The sequence below is a fragment of the Citrus sinensis genome, chromosome 1 (genome assembly GCF_022201045.2).
Source record: "Citrus sinensis cultivar Valencia sweet orange chromosome 1, DVS_A1.0, whole genome shotgun sequence".
NCBI lineage: Eukaryota > Viridiplantae > Streptophyta > Magnoliopsida > Sapindales > Rutaceae > Citrus > Citrus sinensis.
In genome coordinates this window covers 23,781,773-23,801,321 of record NC_068556.1, presented here as the reverse complement: position 1 = coordinate 23,801,321, position 19,549 = coordinate 23,781,773, and the positions used below count along the sequence as shown (strand labels likewise).

Here is a 19,549-nt window from a genome sequence, read left to right as displayed (position 1 = left end):
TTTCTGTTATTAATTTATCAACAACCTTGTTTTTTCTAGCTAGCTAGATTACTCCCACCAATTTGCCAACTGCGTGTTACGCTCACTCTCTTCTCTTGCTCTCATCACATTTACATCCATCTCTTTCTGAGTAGTGTTTTCGTTTTTCTCCAGTAAGTAGCCCCTCGTCGACGTGTAATCCCAATCATGAACGCAACCCCCCTCTATATATACACGCACCCTCCTTCATCTCTACTCGCTCACAACAACAAAAAAACAAAAAAAGAAAAAGAACCCTCTTGGTTATTATTCTTTTGTTTGATAATAATGCCTCGACACTTTTTGTTTCTCACATTCTTCTTGATCTTTTCCTGCTTCGGCTCCCGTTTCGTGGAATCGCGTGTCCCGTTTGCATGCGACCCGCGAAACGGGCTGACGAGGAGCTTGAGATTCTGCCGGACGTCGGTGCCGATTCATGTCAGGGTGCAGGACTTGATCGGACGGCTGACATTGCAGGAAAAGATAAGGCTGCTTGTGAACAATGCGGCGGCTGTGCCCAGGCTTGGGATTCAGGGATACGAGTGGTGGTCCGAGGCTCTTCATGGGGTGTCAAATGTGGGTCCCGGGACTAAGTTCGGTGGGGCCTTCCCTGGGGCCACTAGCTTCCCTCAAGTCATCACCACTGCTGCTGCTTTTAATGAATCACTCTGGGAAGAAATCGGACGGGTAAGGATTCTCTTTCTCTCTTTCTTTCTCTTTTTTTTTTTTCTTTTTTTTTAGTTAATTATTTATCTTCTTTTTTATTTTATTTTATTTTATTTTTTGCATGGTTTATTTATTAGGCAAATTCGCTGGCCACTGCTGCAAAATCCGTAAAATAACCCCCCAGTCGGCCAGCCCTGCGTTTTCGTTTGATAGTCATTCCTTTCTAATCTTCATTTGTGTGTTCAATTTCTTCTTAAAATTTGGATATTTTTATATTGTGGGTCTAAGTTGAATTTTCAAATGACACGAACTTCATTTAACTTTCTATCAGTCGTAATCACGTTTTAAAAATTTTCTAACAATTATGTGAGTGACGACTATAAGTATTGTTTTGGAATGTCCGTATTTTGTAAAATAAAACATGGACCACTCTACTTATTAGAAAAAAAAAAAAAGTAATATATATTAGTAGTTACAATATCTAAAATTGTGAATTTGTTCACTTGGAAGATTACACTTGAACGTATAAATTAATATAACTAAGGGCACAAGTAATATATAGCGATTCATGATAAGACGAATCACATGCGACACACAAAAAATTTTGAATATTCGTAAATTACAATAAAATATTTTGTGCTCAAACATTCCTGAACTAAATTATGCAATTGTCCTCCGTTTGTTGAATTGTCCCATGCCTTGCCCTTGATAGATAATAAGTGGCCCTTGAAATTTCCATACACGGCCGTCACCCTTTTTCCCTTGTCTCCATGTCTTTTGATATTATTATAATTATTATAAAGATTCCAAAATTTTGTCATCTTTAATTATCAAATATGTTGTTGGAAAGAACACATCACCATTTATCAACTACGTTGTCTTTATATCAGTGATTTGTTTGTTAGTTTTCGCTTTTCATGATGCTAAAATTTTCAGTAGTACTCAAAATTATTATTTATGTTGGGGAAGTCGATCTCCAAATTAATCATTATAAATATGAAATTAAAAATGATAATAAACAATATGAATTCTAAGTTCTCCCAAGTAATTAGATTCATCAAGTTACATGCAAAAGTTAGTTTGTAGCACATGTCAGGTGGAAAAAAAAAACACAAAAGTGAAGAACTGAGGAGTTGCGTGCATATTTTAGCCACGGTTCCTTCCTTTTGGGTCCCATATGACCATAAATTTACCACCTTTTTATTGCTCTATATGTCTAGATACTCGCCAACTATATGTAATGTATAATTTTTTTTGTTTTAGGGTCGTCTCCTAAAATGTTTTTTAATCTTTCAATTAATTAGGGCAATGTCAAATGAGGAGAGATTATATATTTCGAAGATTTTAAAGGATATTAATATAATTCTTAACATTCGGAGTTGTTCTTTTATTTTTTATTTTATTTTTTATTCTAAAAAAGCATGTCTAAATGTTGCCTTTTTTTTCCCGTTAAAATCTTTCACTAAATTAATTTCTTTTGTTAAACAATAACGGCTAATAATATACTTTGGTTGTCAGGTGGTGTCTGATGAAGCAAGAGCAATGTACAACGGAGGAATGGCAGGTTTGACATATTGGAGCCCTAATGTAAACATATTTAGGGACCCAAGATGGGGCAGAGGCCAAGAGACGCCCGGCGAAGACCCGGTATTAGCCGGAAAATATGCCGCCAGTTATGTCAGAGGACTCCAGGGTAACACCGGCAGTAGGCTCAAGGTCGCTGCATGTTGTAAACATTACACAGCCTATGATCTTGACAATTGGAATGGCGTGGATCGGTACCATTTCAATGCTAGGGTAAGAAAAGATTTCAAATATATATATATATATATTGTTTCATTTCCTTTAATGAATCATGTCAATGTGTATAGATTCAATAAACATATGTAGCTATCTAGGTGAATCACATAGGCAAGCTAGCAGTATTACATGTTCGTTCGAAATGTGTGAAGAAGCTGAAATCGCTTAACTAGTATTGCATAGCTTGCACGTTACAATTAAAGCTAATTAAATTGTTAAGGCTATGATCTTGGGCCACGGTCACATGTCATTTTCTTTAGCTGTCCTGTGCAAAGTCTTTAGCTTTGAAAATAGACTAAAAAATTATAAAATAATAAGTAGATGCTTATAAAATCAGTTTACTTTGATTTTGTTTGTTGTGACCTTTGAACTAAGCATTCTCGTGTCATGTACCATTTGCTTTAGAATTTTAATCATAGTGAAACTGACAAATTTGTGCACAATTTATTGGCTTCGATCTAGTGGGAACTAAAATCCTATCTTCAACAAAGATTTAGATACTCCTTGTGCATACGCCAAGTTTCATTAGATTGTGACCACGCAACTCTCAATGAATTAACAAAAATAAACACATGTATGATAATAACCCAACAAAGGAGGGAGTATATAATTAAAGTACCCAATATTATCATTTCCACCAATGTGACTGATTGAGAAACACATGCTGAGAAGAATCTAAAGAAAAATTGTGAACATAGCGAAAATATCTAAAACTTTCTTTGCTATAGAAAAGATGAAATATTTTTGTCATAGTTATCATTTATTACTACTTCTAGAAGTGCTATCTTTTGCAGAATAATTTGAAGCAAGATTCGTTTTTTATTTCTTTTTAAGTCAAGAAGAACCTCTAGGTAGTAGGTAAGATAAAGAAGTAAACCAAACAAATAAATTAATCGACAAGATTAAAAGCTTCTTACACGGCTAGTTAAAAATTCATTTTTTTCTTTAAATATAAACAATTAATTAATTTTGCATTATTTTTAATTAATTGAAGGTAAGCAAGCAAGATTTAGAGGATACATATAACGTCCCATTCAAAGCATGTGTAGTGGAAGGCAAAGTTGCCAGTGTAATGTGCTCTTACAATCAAGTCAATGGAAAACCCACATGTGCTGATCCTGATATACTTAAAAACACCATTCATGGCCAATGGCGTCTCGACGGGTGAGTCTCCTTACTATTTTAATATAGAAGTTATCAAATTATATTAGCTTTGACTTTAGAATTCAAATAAAATAGTGGCTCTTGAGTCCTGTTATATTATTATCAATGATTTGATAATTTTATATTTGGTTTTGGTCACAAACAGGTACATTGTGTCAGATTGTGACTCCGTTGGAGTTCTATATAATACTCAACACTATACCCGAACACCAGAAGAAGCAGCTGCAGATGCTATCAAAGCAGGTGAGCAACATTGAAACATTTCTTTTGGTGTGATTCGAATTTCAAAATAACCTTGCTATTAAGTTGAGTACTCTTAAATATTCATAGTCAAATCGAATGATCTACAAGTAATTTGGTGATCTCATTGGGGGATGAGGGACTTATTCGTTATAAATGGATAACTAGGTTCTCTTCTTTGAGAAATTAAAACTATAGGGATCTACATATAAGTATACCACACTCCATGTTTGTTCTGTGTTTCCTTTAGTGGGCCAAAAAAATCTAATGGGCCCAATTGCAAAAACACTTCGTAGGTCTGGATTTGGACTGTGGGCCTTTTCTAGCAATTCACACGGAGGGGGCAGTACGGGGAGGTTTGCTAAGAGAAGAGGATGTTAACTTAGCGTTAGCCTACACAATAACGGTTCAAATGAGGCTTGGCATGTTTGATGGCGAGCCATCGGCCCAACCATTTGGAAACTTGGGTCCAAGAGATGTCTGTACTCCAGCCCACCAGCAGCTAGCCCTCCAAGCCGCCCATCAAGGCATTGTTTTGTTGAAAAACTCTGCAAGAACTTTGCCACTTTCCACTTTAAGGCATCACACTGTTGCGGTCATTGGACCCAATTCTGACGTCACCGTGACCATGATCGGCAACTATGCAGGTATCCAACAGATCCCTGATTTTTCATAATTCATCCATTAAAGATATAGTTTGATGATTTATGTCAAACAGGTACTGAGTCGTGCTGAAAGCCTGAAATGACTGAAAATTAACTCATTACAGGGATTTGATGTCACGTATCAATTTGAAGATAATTTCATGATCATTTAATCAATTTCCTTAATCTCCAGGTGTTGCGTGTGGATACACAACTCCGCTACAAGGGATTTCAAGATATGCCAAGACGATTCATCAAGCAGGTTGCTTTGGTGTTGCTTGTAATGGCAACCAATTAATCGGAGCCGCTGAAGTAGCAGCTCGCCAGGCTGATGCTACCGTCTTAGTAATGGGACTTGATCAATCGATAGAGGCAGAATTCATAGACAGGGCAGGACTGCTTTTGCCTGGACGCCAACAAGAGCTCGTATCCCGAGTTGCCAAGGCATCAAGAGGCCCTGTTGTGTTGGTCTTGATGTGTGGCGGCCCTGTTGATGTATCATTTGCTAAGAATGATCCGAGAATCGGTGCCATTTTGTGGGTTGGTTATCCTGGGCAGGCTGGTGGTGCCGCCATTGCTGACGTTTTGTTCGGAAGAGCTAATCCAGGTACTTAATTATATCAGAGTATGTTTATAACTGTTGTGCTTATGCTTGATTTTGAAAGGAGTTGAAGCCATTTTCCCTTTTCAGGAGGAAAGCTGCCAATGACTTGGTACCCTCAGGATTACGTGTCTAGACTGCCAATGACAGACATGAGAATGCGAGCAGCAAGAGGCTATCCTGGAAGAACTTACAGATTCTATAAAGGCCCAGTTGTATTTCCATTTGGTCACGGAATGAGCTACACAACATTTGCACACACATTATCAAAGGCACCAAATCAATTTTCTGTACCCATTGCAACAAGTCTCTACGCCTTCAAAAACACTACCATATCAAGCAATGCAATTAGGGTAGCACATACAAATTGCAATGATGCAATGTCATTAGGTTTACACGTTGACATCAAAAACACCGGCGACATGGCCGGGACTCATACGCTTCTGGTTTTCGCGAAACCCCCGGCTGGAAATTGGTCTCCAAATAAGCAACTAATTGGTTTCAAGAAAGTTCATGTTACAGCCGGGGCACTACAAAGTGTTAGGCTCGATATTCATGTGTGTAAGCACCTTAGTGTTGTTGATAAATTCGGAATTCGAAGAATTCCAATGGGTGAACATAGTCTCCATATTGGAGATCTCAAGCATTCAATCTCTCTTCAAGCAAATTTGGAGGGGATCAAATTTTAATAATGATGTTCCTAGTCTTCCTTGATCATTGCACAAGCAAAGGGAAGAATTAAGGGACAATATATTATATTTGTTGCAATTGTAAGTTACAAATAGTAGTGGTTGATTGTGTGGGCTTTTGTATAAAATAGGTATTGAGTTCCAATTCATTCTTGATTTGCAAAAGCAAAATTGAATGGAATGGAATTGTTCAGTTGCAAGCAATAATTAATGAAACCAGCTCTCAAGCTTTGCTGGTTTTGCAACTCTCTTTGTTTGTACTCTGTTGTACCTTCTTATTGAGTTACTTGTGCTCCAAAATTAAAATTCATAGAAGAAATACAATTATAGTTTGATTCCAATTTCTCCTTTTTAATCTCTTCTTGTTTCTTTTTCTTTTCCTCTTTCATTGCTTGGTATGCATTTATTTAGTTATTAACGTATCGGTCACATTTTACATTTTAAAAGACTATGTGTACACAATAAGAGTGGCCCCATTAATTTGACTAATTACGGCTCTACTTTAGCGGCTTGTCCAATTCATTACTTTAGGTGCACTAAAAATGAGATAAAGTTTCAATGTCTTACTGAGTTTTTGCTAAATATTAGATCAGAGGTTGTTCGGTAAAATAAATGAAAAATAGAAAATTATTAAATCCTGATGTAAATTTAGTGTTTAACAAAAGTTCAACCCATCACTAAATAATAATCTTATTAAAATGACTTCAAATTAAGAAATACGGATTTGAATGAGATTCCTTAGCTACCATAATTAACCACATTGATTTTATTCATTATATTAGAACGGGTTTAATTAAAAAAAAGGGAAAAGCCCTTTTCATGTATGGTTTGATATAATAATCAATTTCATCTTCTTTTTTAAACAATAATATATTTTATTCTTATTTTTTAAACAATAGCTCAAAAAAATATACTTTGGTGAATTTACCGTTAGTTTACTGTATAATTCGTTAGAGGCAAAACAAGATATCAATTAAATAGATGGAAAGTATTTTAAAATACAAATCTCAAATACAATTAAATAATATCTAACTTTCTGCATAAATTTAAAATTTGAGGATAACTTAGTGTATTTTCATTATTTTTTCTTAATGAAAGTCAACTAAATTTTTAATGAATATATTATTATTATTATTATTATTATTATTTCAATAAGAAATTATTGAGCATATTACGGTCAAAGATAAGTTACAAGACAAAAAGAATAAAAACAAATAAACACACTCCGGTGCTTGTAAAATCTATATAATTTTTTTTGTGTTTTTTCCTAGATATGTATTTTATGTATTGTTTAGTTTATTATTTTTTATTCATTAAGTTATTCTTAAAATTTAAACTTATGTAAAAAGTCAAATGTTATTTAATTGTGTTTGAGAGTTTTATTTTAAAATGGTTTGTGTCTCCTCAACTAAAAATCTTATTTTACCTTCAATGAATTATACAATAAACCAGTGGTAAATTAATTAAATAGTATTTTAAATTATTGTTTAAAAAGTAAAGATAAAATAAGTTATTATTTAAACAATAAAAATAAAATGGACTATTCATTAAATCCAAGGAGCGAAATGGGATTTTTCCCTCAGCAAAATTAAACCTATTGTCTGTTATTGCTGAGAAAACTTTATATCGCATAAACTTATATTAATGAATAAGGGCTCCAATATGTGAGGCACAGAAAATGAAAGAAATGATTTCTTCTACCGTCGGCGTTATAGATAAATCTCCTTTTTTGTGTCAGAAATAAAATTTAATGAATAAGATCTGTCAATTATTAGATTCAATCAAGCAAAACTTAAGTCACTTTCCCACTTTCTTTAATTATAATTAAAACAACAATGTCAAATGTTCAAAAATGTACCACTTGAAAAGATAATCGCTTCTCGATTTGATATATTGATAATGAAAATGAAGAAATAAAATGTGCCAAAATTATTATACCGAGACCATCGCTCACACTTGTAGATGGGGAATATGTGGGAGGGAAAATGATGGGGTATACAAAATCATGCTTTCACATGCAAGTATGTACGATGTGGGCTTGGATGGACCAATTGATGGTGATATCTTAACAGCATCGACGACTAGTCATATGGGGGAAAAAAAATAAAACTTTCATCCAATTATTATTATTTTTTTTAAAGATTATACACATAAATGTTACATGCATTCAAATTTATTGGATTTTTTCAATAATATAACTTTGAATAATTAAATTATATGCAAGCAACTGATATGATAATCAAAATTAAATTTGTACAGGACTGCCAAAAGATTAGTGCAACTAAACACCAGATCTACTCTCGTTTTATGGCCCTTTGTTCACAATTAATACTAGTAATTAACGGACACGTTTAACCAAACCCTAGATTGAAAATAATAATCTCTCTTCTTGTTCTTGTGCCGTACCCTAAACCTTATTCTTACCAACCCCATAATCCACACTTCTCTTATTGGCTAGCTATTGTTGTTTCCAAATTTACTCCCCCATCAATTCTTTTACTAATGCAATTTGCACATCCAACTTATATTATTATTTAGATTTATATACTTATCTCACCTATTCACTCAACCCCTCCTCATATATAATTCTTCACATTCTATCTTTCCCTTTTTATTCTCACTTTTTATCTCTTTGAATTTGTTCGCTTCGTCTCCTCTTTCGTTATCTTTCCATCTTGCATTGCATCTCTCTCTTTTCTCCTCTTGCAAGGTAATGCCGAGATCCTCTTCTCCTCTTTTTGCTGCCCCTTGTGATGTATTTATAAGAAGCTTAAACTTACTGCCCTCTTCATGTTTACTTCTTATAATTGCCTTGATTGATAGCCTCTTCTCTCCCTTTCTCTCTTCGTATATTTATATATATATATCTCACAATCAATATCTTAATTTAAAGGTTTTCTTTTTTTCCTTTCTTCTTTCTTTTCAATTATGTGTCCTGTTGATGATTAACAATGGCGACTGATCTTGACAGGAGAGCAGAGAGATGGCGGATTACAACAGAGGCCAGGACTTCTATTCTTCTCAAGACCATGAGGTACGAAATATTTTCTTTTCGTTCCTCAGTTTGCAACAATTAGGGGCGAGTCGATGAATTGCAAAATATATTTGGAAAAGTTTTAAATTTGTCAAAGACGGGGTCTTTAATGAATTTAACCATAAATTCTAACGTTATGGGGGTTCACACAGCCACAGAGTTTCGTGTAACGTTAAGCTCTTGGGCGGGGGGTCCCAACTTGGTGAACTTACAATCTACGTAGAGCGTCCATTTGAATCAAAAGCCTATGATGATAGATAGAGTCGACAGTCCAGATTGCATCATTTTGTGGTATACGTGTATCATGCTTAGTGGGAACTTTGTTTGGTGCTGGAATTTTTTTTTTTTTTATGTTGATTTTACTCGTAATTAGTGGTTATTTTTCAGATTTATTAGTGTAAAAGTTAAAAAGGGGGCTAGATTTAATTTAGATATTTTATGGGGGGTTCGTGGACTGAAATGGTTCCATGTGGCGTTTTGGTCCCACATCTAACGGCTAGTGCTTTGACACGACAGATTATTACGATATTATCAAATTTACTTGAAGTTAAATCAGAGACATTCTTTAAAAATATGTCGGCAATGCACTGTTGTGTACACAATCAAATGACCCTACTTGTTGTTGGCCTGTCAAGTGAAGTGATTTCACGTGGAACACCTGTTTTCTTCTTCAATCAATTGAAATTCGACACGTGTTCGAACTAAACTAACTCCACCATTCAAGCATATTTTCATTAAAACCCCCAAATTTTGTGTACGGTCAATAAAGATAAATCTTTTGAATAAGTATACAAAATAGTCCCTGATTTTTCTTCACTCATTCTTATACACAGGCAGCGTCGACGGAGAAGAAATATGGAGGTCTGGTGCCAAAGAAGAAGCCTTTAATTTCACAGGTAAGTTCAATGTATTATAAATATGAGCAGAGCCAGTTTAATTGTGAAGTTTGAAATGTACTAATTAAGGAAAACTTTATAATGGAATTGGAATAGGACAATGGACATGCCTTCTTCGATTCAGCAGATTGGGCACTATATAAGGTAAAAATGTCACAAAATATAACAAAAAAATTGTTCTTCGTTTAGAACAATTATAATTTTTTGCAGAATTATTATTGATTTCGTCTCTTCAAATTGTTTGAATTTGCAACAGCAAGGTGCTGGAGTTAACCAAAATTCTCTGGTGGCTATAGAGACTCTGAGACCAAAACTACAGGTACTAAACTCGACCGCTTTCGAGTCAAGTAAACTTAAACATGTTTTATTAAACACTTTAATCTTTTTACATGAGCATCTGTAAAATTTACAGAGAACTCCACACCAACAGCTGCCGCCGAGACGACCAGCTTGTACATCTGGGCGTGATAATCACCATGTGAGCAGACTATTGAAAAAAATTCAGTAGTTCAATATGCATAGAAATAATTTGTTACGATCACTAACTTTGGTTAATGTTTTTGCAGGATTGAACAATTGGTCAGAGAACTTATATTATGTGATTATTGGACTTCAATTCATGAAATTCAGAAAATTGTAAACATTAGAATTGTCCTTTCCTTTTGAGGTGTTTTGCTCGGCCTTCGAGAAAAATTGTCTTTGTTATTACAAAATGTTCAATTATTGGTTCCCTTGATAATATCATAGAGGCTGAGACAATAAGAAACGACAAGTCATTTACAAATAAAAAAATAGAAAAACTAACGACAAGCTTCTTCATAAAATAGTCAAGCACCAAAATTATATCAAAATAAAGTAATCTCGCTGCCTTTTGATCTTAATTTGATGCTATGATCTTCATCACTCTCAATTTTGTCACCCACATACCAAGACTTTTAAGGGTATCAGCAAACTTAAAAAACCCAAATTCACGGCTCTTATTCATGCTACACACATGTTGAAATCCGAAATGTAACACATTAATCAGTGCCTAAAACAAGTAATCTCTTCCAATTTGTTGATGTTGTAAAGCCCATGTTGTTCCGCTATTTCATCCCACACTTTCGCTTTCTGTTTCATCATCCCCACAAAATCAAACTCATCATTCTCATCAAACGGTACAAATTCAACACCAAAGACCTCGCATGTTACCTTCCATACACTTCCACATAAAGACATTCCCATTGGTACAATTAAAGGTCTCGTTCTTCTCATGGGCCGGGACCGCAGCCCATATGTTTTGCTCGGCCAACACACGGGCATCCGACATGTCACAAAAATGCTCCCACATGAATCGGGTATCGGATACATAAACGGTAACCCCTCGTGTTGACATATTGCAGGATAGACATCTAAAGTAAGTAGAGAGTTGTACACGCTCCTCGAAGAAGTGCCTATTATGATAGAAGAATGGTGTATTGAGTACGATATCGCTGGCGTGTATGATGCTACAAGGTCTTCCAGTGCGCAGTAAAAGTTCCGGTAAGGTAGTCGGGGCAGGTCGTCTCGAAGGGGCGGATCGTGAGGGTTGGCATGGGCTGAATGGGCCGGATCATGGACCAGGTCCATATAGTATTGAGGGCCTTTTTGAGTAATATGCGTAAGCCGTGGATTTAGAGATGATTTTAAGACATTAATGATGTGTTCACTTGTTAGGAATCGAAATAGGCTGGAATTAAAATAGGTTGAAATAGAAATGAACTGCAATTGGAATGAAAAATGAGAATCAAAATAAGTTGTTTACTTGAGCTGTAGGAATCAGAATTAGAATAGGCTAGAATCCTATTGACGTGTTTATTTTATCTTGAAATCAAAATCAAAATAAGTTAAATTATTTCAAGTTATTAAAATACACTTAGTTAATTATAATAATAACTATTATTATTATTATTATTATTATTATTATTATTATTATTATTATTATTATTATTTCATGTATTTTTAATTTTTTTAATGAATTTTGGGCTTTTATATTTTGTATTAATTTAAAGGATAAAATTAGAATTATTAAAGTTCATTGGGGCAATTTCGTTTCTTCAATGTAAGGGTTTTGATTCCCAACTCCCCCTATAGGAATCAGAACCCCATGTTTCATTCCCATATTCAAATTTTTTGTGGAACTCATTTCCCATTCTGATTCATTGATTCCCGTTCATGGAAGTAAACACAGTATAAGCACATTGGCTAACACGACCTTGTTGACCTTGACATTAGCTTCTTCACTCTCAAGCACTTGAATTGCAACCAAAAGACATGGGTGATTTCATTAGATAACGGTGACAACTTCTCAGTCGTGTTGCCGGAGTTGGTGGCGTCAAAAGTGATGTAATGATCAACGGTAGAGGAGGGGAACCAACTTTGCTTGGGGCGCCAAGCCGAGCTGTAAACTTCCCATGGATCGCCTAAGGCTGTGGGGCTCTTGAAGGCCTCAGCAAAGCTCAAGTCAGCCATACCGGTAACACCAATTAGGCAATTACTATCGCCACCGATTTATGAACATTTTCTTATTCCATTTTTGCTTGTGAGTTGTGAGGAAGGAAAGAAAGAGGTGTAAATGGCTTAAGAGTGTAAGTTGAATATAAAAGCTAGTAGAAAGTATATAAATTGAAATGGTGATATTCTTTATGGGGTTGAAAGAGGCACATGACATAGAAAGACGGTATGGAAAATAATTAATTTCTGGATGGTTGGAAAGTTTTGGCCCATTACAAAGTCGGCATTTGTTTTTTGTTGTTCATCTTCTGCCAAACAGTCATCTTTTTGCCTTATGCTTTGGATTACGGTTTGTTAGGGAGGATGATTTATCTCCACTAATAGTTAAGTCAAATTCACTTCGTGTGATTCAATACATTTCGAATTGATTTAATGCTCATACTGAATTGTTTTTGCTTATTTTTAAAGTAAAAAACTTCCTCTTTCCAAAACACTCTTTTCAGGTTTGACGTATCTCAAAAATCTGTAATACAACAATACATTACTAAAATATTCTATCCATTATAGGAATTCTTTTATTTGGGTGAAAGATTTTCTACCACACCTATATTATTATCTTTGAAAATTATTGTCCTGTTGTTAATGGAATTATTTCTTCAAAAAAAAGAAGAAGAAGAAATTATTAGTCATAAATTTGCGCTTACCACCACGAATTGTGGCCTACAACAACTTTTGTCATGCACATGGCCACGTCTTTCTCAATGCGAGCAAGCAGTGAAGTACCTAAAGGTTGCAGTTTTTAATCTACAACCGTTGTGAAGTTGATTATCTACTAATACAAAGAAATGGAAGTTCTCTTCTTGTAAATATATTTTTCCCTTTTCGTTTCTTATTTTATCTTTTGATCTCTCCTTCCGTGCGAAGGTTGGTCTCTCATTCCTTATGAAGATTGGTCTTTCTTTCCGTGTGAAGAGTTTTCCCTCCATGTGATGGTTGGTTGCCATTCATATCTGTGGTGGTTGTTTTTGTTCTCTTTCTTGTTGGGGATTGTGGTGGATCTGTGGATTTTGTTTGCAAGGTCACTGTTTTCTTCTAGTTTTGAAGCCTTTGCTATATTCAGATTTTGAAGAAGAATTCATATGCTAAAAGATTGATTTGTGCCGAAACTTTGTTATTGTGTCAATTGGAAAAACCAAATCTCTTAGGGTGCGTTTGGGATTGAGGTGTTGTAGTTTTTAAGCTACAACTGCTGTGAAAAAAAAATTGTAATTATGAAACAAAAGTTAATAATATATACTAAATATAAATTTTAAATAATAATTTTGATAAAATTATTAAAGATATAATAGATTTTGTATTATACAAGTGAAAAATCATATCAATATAACTTAAAAGCTACAGCAGTTAGTGTTTACCAAACACTTTAGTGCTGTAACTTTTAAACTACAGCTGCCCAACCTCAATCCCAAACGCACCCTTAGTGGAGTATGATTTGAAAGAGGTAATTTAGAAGTGTGCCCCTGGTGGAGGTAATTGTTGTGTGGGTACCTCTAATGCACTTATTCATTTTTCAGGTCTATATTATTGTTAAATTATTAACAATAAATAAATAAAAACAAAAAGAAAAAGTTGTAAAGGGACAATCACTGCTCAATCTTATCCTCTTTAAATTCACGCGAAAATTAAAATTACTAATCTTATGATTGTATGATCAAGTTTAATTATAATTCACTTATTCTAATTCTAGTGAACTTATTAAATATGGTATAAATATTTTATCTACAAAATTAGTTTAATCCTACAGTCGCAAACAAAGTCTAATAGATATCTGTATCGTACTCTTTGATCTATGATCTTGTGGATCTTGGTTTGTGTAACTTGCTTTTGTCCTATTTACAAAATTAGTCACAGATCGAGAACCTCTAATTTATTATAAATTTCCAAAATCTACCCCTATATGAAAATGGAAGTGGAGGCCCATTAGGTTATAAACTTGCAACCTAAACTGTGCACCAAGTTTCTACCCAAGACTCAGTGGGCCTGAAGCCCTTCTGTCATAAACGTCAAATCGTTTAATTTTACAATTTCCCGTTTCTTTGAGCTAACCTAACATGGCTTGCTGCTTCAGCAGTCAGACGAGGACATGAGAAAGCTTTCTTCTTCGGCTTCTAGGGCAAAACCTTCACTTAAAAACCTCCCTGAAGAATCATCAAATCCCAAATCATTCAACAAACAAAGCCCCTCAAGGCCCAAACTCTACCCGTCTTTTGACCACGACAATAACAGCAAAACTGAAGCTTCTTCAAGAGGTATCTTGTCCATTTCATCATCTTCACTGAATTCTCATAATTTCAGTAAACTCAATTTTGTTACACTCTCAAGCAATCATGTTTCACCTCATAGTGACGTTAAACTGATTGATCATCATTACATTTCTCAAGCTCTTGCTAGAAAGGACTGGTTTTTATTGCTAAGCCATGAATTGAAAGCCAATAGGATCAATTTGGTACCTCGAGTTGCAGTGAGTATTTTACAAAATCAAGAAAACCCAATTCATTCTCTAAGATTTTATATCTGGGCTTCTAATATCAACCTGTTATTGGCTAAGGATCAATCAGTTAAGGGAGTTTTAGGCAATGTACTTCATAGAATGGGTCCTGTTATTTTGTCAGTTGAGTTGCTTAAAGATATTAAAAATTCGGGTTTTCAAATAGGTGAAGATTTGCTTTGCGTTCTGATTGGTAGTTGGGGCAGGTTAGGATTGGCCAAGTACTGTGCTGACATCTTTGGGCAGATTTCATTTTTGGGTATTAGTCCTAGTACAAGGTTGTATAATGCAGTTATTGATGCATTGGTGAAATCCAATTCCATTGATTTGGCATATTTGAAGTTTCAACAAATGTCGGTCGATCAATGCAAACCAGATAGGTTTACGTACAATATACTTATTCATGGAGTTTGTAGAATCGGTGTGGTGGATGAAGCACTTCGGTTAGTCAAACAGATGGAGGGCTTGGGATATGCGCCTAATGTTTATACATACACAATCCTGATTGATGGGTTTTGTAATGCTAAGAGGGTAGCAGAAGTTTTCAGGGTTTTAGAGATAATGAAGGAGAGGAATGTTTGTCCTAATGAAGCTACTGTTAGATCATTGGTTCATGGTGTGTTTCGTTGTTTGGATCCTCATAAAGCATTTGAGTTACTAATAAGGTTTATGGAGAGGGAGCCTCTCACACAGAAATTAGTTTGTAATACTCTACTGTATCGTCTTTCAAATAACTCAATGGCATCTGAGGCAGCTGCAATCTTGAGAAAGATGGGTGATAGGGGTTACTTGCCTGAGAGCTCGACATTTGACTATACAGTGACTTGTTTGGTAACGGGATTGGATCTCAATGAGACATGTGGGATATTGGATACTTTTATCAAGCGAGGTGTGAAACCAAGGTTTAGTACTTATCTCTTGCTCATGGAAGCTTTGTACAAAGCGGGGAGAGATGTGGAGGGGGATCGCTATTTGAATCATGTTTTCAAGGATCGACTTGTATCAAATGTGAATTCGTATAACATGGTAATTGATTGTTTCTGCAAAGTCAATATGATGGACAGGGCAACAGAGATTTGTAGAGAGATGAGAGATAGAGATATTGCTCCAAATCTTGTCACGTTCAATACCTTAATCAGTGGGCACTGCAAGGATGCAGAAGTACATAAAACACGTGAACTTTTGGTAATGCTTTTAGAATGTGGTTTCAAACCAGATAAATTCACTTTTAATTCAATGATCGACTGCCTTTGTCGAGCACACCGGTTTGAGGATGCATTAGATTGTTTGAGTGAAATGGTTGAATGGGGTGTCCCTCCAAATACTATCACATATAATATACTGATCCGTTCATTGTGTGCCATTGGTGATGTTGCTAGATCACTGAGACTTTTCCAAAAGATGCAGGCAGATAGAATAAGTCCAGATATTTACACTTTCAATGCTCTCATTCAAAGTTTTTGTAGAATGAATAAGATTGAGAAAGCAGAGAAGGCTTTTTTTTCCATGTTGACATTGGGCTTAAGACCTGACAATTTTTCATATAGTGCTTTAATCAAGGCACTGATCAAGTCAGGAAGATTTGATGAAGCGAAGCAGACGTTTCTTTCAATGGAACAAAATGGTTGCAATCCTGATTCTTATACGTCTAACTTAATTTTGGAAACCTTGGTGCAGCAGGGCCGCTTTGAGGAGGCCCATGATATAGTCAAAACATCTAAAGAGAGGGGAATTTCTTTTAAATCTTTCCCTGGTCTGTAGGCTTCGGTTTCGATGGGTTGTTTAATAACTCTGCTTTGAGTTTAAATGTTGAAGCCGACCCAACTACAAATTTCATGGCTGCCGTCTTGCTGATTGCAATGTTGCCCTTGTCCCTGGTTGGATTTGCATGATCAGTTGTTCACTTTGTTCAAGGGAAACAGATTATCTGGAGATAACATTTGGACTTGGCAGAGTGCTCTTCTCATGCTTTCATGCTATGGCACTATCGAATGGAACAAATGTGGGTTGAAGCAATGGGAAAATCATATGTTGCCTGCAAGAGTCGACTTGCCAGAGTGAGTTTCAAATAGGCAGCTTGGCAGCTGTTGTGGGGGTCAAGGCATGTTTCCTTTTTATGACTTGCTTCAAACTTCAATTGGGATCTTCACTTATGGTGACTGCAATTATACTATCATTCCACAAATTGGAGAAGAACAGCTCATTGTAAGGAGCATATAAAAGTCAGTGAGAACACTTATTAAGAGCACTGTATCGCATTCATACAGTGCTACATTCTCTGCAGTCAAAATTTGTGTAATACGATCTACGGAGTATGAGCTTGGCACTAGATGCGATAACCTTGTTATTGAAGCAGAATTCAATCAATGGGGTGATAGGGTATACAGTGGAAATGAACCATAATCAATGAATGGTTTTCCTGGCAATTGAAAGACTCCATGTTCCCCGTCAGCTTATGACCTGTATCCAGTGCGTACTACAAATTCACACATCGGATTTCAAGAAGTTTAAAATTGTTCATTTCCTTTTTCCTCTTTTATTCCCCTTCTGGTGGCCAATTTTAGGCAAAAATGTCACTCGTCGTAAGTGTATATGCTTTCCTTAAGGCAAATAATTTTTATAACATTCAAATACCGCCTCATTGCAGATTCAGTTGTAACGCAGATGACCCTGTATGAACCTTTAATTCGAATAGCAACTTTCACTTCTTGAAAAAGTGCTTTCTCTAACGTTACTGTGATAACATTTTAAATGTTCTTTTGTTGAAATTTAGAGATTGGGAGATTCTGAAAGTTGCAACTTTTTCCTGTTTGTAAATTGTTTCAGTCGTCCTAAACATCGCAACAAGTAACGAGGTTAATTCTGACGCACACTAACCAGGAGAATGTTTTAGAACTTCTAATTTTTTAACCTATACATTTAGGAAACCCGAAGAAAGATGAAGAAACAGAACATCTAAAATTCATCAGGAATTGTCTATAGCATGCCACATGTACTCCTTGACTCGTTGCCACATGTCATTTGTACCAATATCATGCTTCTCTGCGATGGATTACTTGAGCCACTAACCTAGTACTAATTTCCTAGCTAACCCGAAGCAACCTTGACCTCGTAACAAGAGTATGAAACTGATAAACCTTTTTTAGGTTTGATTTTTACCCCTCAAAGACAAATTCCTCGTAAAGTAAATATTTGGTGACTTGCACTCTAACTGCTCTCTCTTTCAAAGTCCTCTTGTTCCTCCAAATTTAGTGCCCGATATACCCAGCAAAGCGAAACTTGCACTTAATTAATTTTCCAATTGTGCTCACCAAACTTATTATATCATTTTTCAACCATTTGCAGAACATGAATAAGACTCTAGATGATTCAGTTTGTTAGGCATGCCCAATGGAATGAGAAGTGTACATATCACTGCATTGAAATTTGCATGATTAAATTTAGCTGATAACCGTAATAGCAACGCTGCATTGGTATATAATTAGCCAAAGTTTTTAATTCTTTCAGATGAACTTTTTCTAATAGCTTTTACAATGGCATACATTGTGAAACTTGAGCTCTGGCTTTCAGCTGTAATTCTTATTTGCATCACTATCTTTTGCTGCAGCTTAGGTATCCGTATCTGTTAAAAACATAAAGCATCCTGCACGCAAAGGTATGGTTTCATTTTGAAAGTACTGATTATTTGCACTAATTCTTGTCAGGGAAGGCACAAGAAGAGACTGTGCCTGAATCAGGCGTTGCAGGTGGTGATCCAACTCAGATTGTCGCGAAAGCCTTGCTATGCTTTAATGACAAATATGTGAGTGAGAGCTTAGATGTATACGAACTACTCTTCTTTCATTCAAAATTATCTTATTTTCTTGCTTGTAATTTGGACAATTTCCCAGGTTTACAGCAGCTGCGAACAATCCTACAGGCTGACCGAGAATGGAAACATCAACGTGCCTCCTGATTACACAGATAAATACTGCAATGGCCCCTGCCTGACAGAGACGAATCTAGTGCTCGACTGCATAGAAAACATTATGTTGCACTTCAAATTCTACAACAAAGCAACCATACAAGATATTAGAGACACAATCAAGGCTGGATGCAGCCATGGCCCTGAAAAAGGTTACTTATTACTAGCTTATGATGACAATACTTTCTTCTGGTTACTACAAATTTTTTATATTCACCCTAATTTTTTTGTGTAGGTAATTTCAATGTAAGTAAGCATATTCAAACTCAAGGAAGCAGTGCATACAAGGCAGCCTACAAGGTGCTGTTTGGACTTGGACTGATGATCATGGTTCGTGGTTTATTGCTCGCTGATCTGTAGACTGATATGTCTAGGCTGGTGAAAAGTCTTGTTTTGCTATCCATTGAAACAAACGAGAAGTGTGTACTTTCTGTTACTGAGACGGAATAACATTCCCAGAAGAATATGTCTTTATACAAGTAGCTGTATGAATATTGTACAAAATAATTGCAGAATATGTAATTTGCATTAACAAGAAGCCTTTGCATTGGTGTATAAGTAGATCAAGGATCTTCCCCCGTTCAAGCTTCTCTTCTTACATTCAACACCAAGGCAGTACAGGAACTTCCACTGCAAAAATTTCAATTTGTACATTAGGGACTGCCAATTGACAGAGTATGCATGATCTTTCTCCTAACTTTGGAGACCAAAATGTGCCCGGTAGTAAATGGGAAGCCCCTGACGCCAAAAGTTTGATTTCGAAGTAATCATCAAACTTGATTAAGACTAATTAATGAAGATTGACTAGAACCA

General features: G+C 35.6%; 5 protein-coding genes across 6 annotated transcripts; 4 read left to right on the top strand and 1 right to left on the bottom strand.

The window, feature by feature from the left end:
• The first annotated feature begins 215 nt into the window (after positions 1 to 215).
• LOC102627794 (beta-D-xylosidase 1) lies at positions 216 to 6,165 on the top strand. Its single transcript, XM_006488809.4, is given in 9 exon segments — positions 216 to 705; positions 2,203 to 2,481; positions 3,479 to 3,648; positions 3,794 to 3,891; positions 4,185 to 4,535; positions 4,726 to 5,139; positions 5,224 to 5,741; positions 5,743 to 5,781; positions 5,783 to 6,165. Coding segments are annotated over 9 exon segments (2,361 nt in total). The 5' UTR covers positions 216 to 306; the 3' UTR covers positions 5,876 to 6,165.
• Positions 6,166 to 8,357: 2,192 nt separating this feature from the next.
• LOC102627496 (hypothetical protein) lies at positions 8,358 to 10,493 on the top strand. 2 transcript variants are annotated; one of them, XM_006488808.4, is made up of 7 exons: positions 8,358 to 8,532; positions 8,794 to 8,856; positions 9,690 to 9,752; positions 9,849 to 9,896; positions 10,009 to 10,071; positions 10,165 to 10,230; positions 10,319 to 10,493. In XM_006488808.4, exons 2-7 carry the CDS (start codon positions 8,806 to 8,808, stop codon positions 10,322 to 10,324), a joined length of 297 nt encoding a protein of 98 aa, XP_006488871.1. In that variant the 5' UTR covers positions 8,358 to 8,532; positions 8,794 to 8,805; the 3' UTR covers positions 10,325 to 10,493. The 2 variants fall into 2 exon arrangements, with proteins under 2 accessions (XP_006488871.1, XP_052298740.1); XM_052442780.1 differs by lacking the exon at positions 8,358 to 8,532 and adding an exon at positions 8,573 to 8,715.
• Positions 10,494 to 10,775: 282 nt separating this feature from the next.
• On the bottom strand, positions 10,776 to 12,242 carry LOC107178373 (3-oxo-Delta(4,5)-steroid 5-beta-reductase-like). Its single transcript, XM_015533460.1, has 2 exons — positions 11,995 to 12,242; positions 10,776 to 11,460 (listed from the first exon to the last, which is right to left on the bottom strand). Exons 1-2 carry the CDS (start codon positions 12,240 to 12,242, stop codon positions 10,776 to 10,778), a joined length of 933 nt encoding a protein of 310 aa, XP_015388946.1.
• Positions 12,243 to 14,314: 2,072 nt separating this feature from the next.
• Positions 14,315 to 17,395, top strand: LOC102627213 (putative pentatricopeptide repeat-containing protein At3g16890, mitochondrial). Its single transcript, XM_006488807.4, has one exon. The coding sequence runs from the start codon at positions 14,368 to 14,370 to the stop codon at positions 16,531 to 16,533; it is 2,166 nt and encodes a 721-aa protein (XP_006488870.1). The 5' UTR covers positions 14,315 to 14,367; the 3' UTR covers positions 16,534 to 17,395.
• An 841-nt stretch (positions 17,396 to 18,236) lies between these two features.
• On the top strand, positions 18,237 to 19,297 carry LOC102615361 (uncharacterized). Its single transcript, XM_006488933.4, has 4 exons — positions 18,237 to 18,384; positions 18,477 to 18,574; positions 18,663 to 18,888; positions 18,972 to 19,297. The coding sequence occupies exons 1-4, from the start codon at positions 18,306 to 18,308 to the stop codon at positions 19,094 to 19,096; spliced, it is 528 nt and encodes a 175-aa protein (XP_006488996.1). The 5' UTR covers positions 18,237 to 18,305; the 3' UTR covers positions 19,097 to 19,297.
• The last annotated feature ends 252 nt before the right edge of the window (positions 19,298 to 19,549 follow it).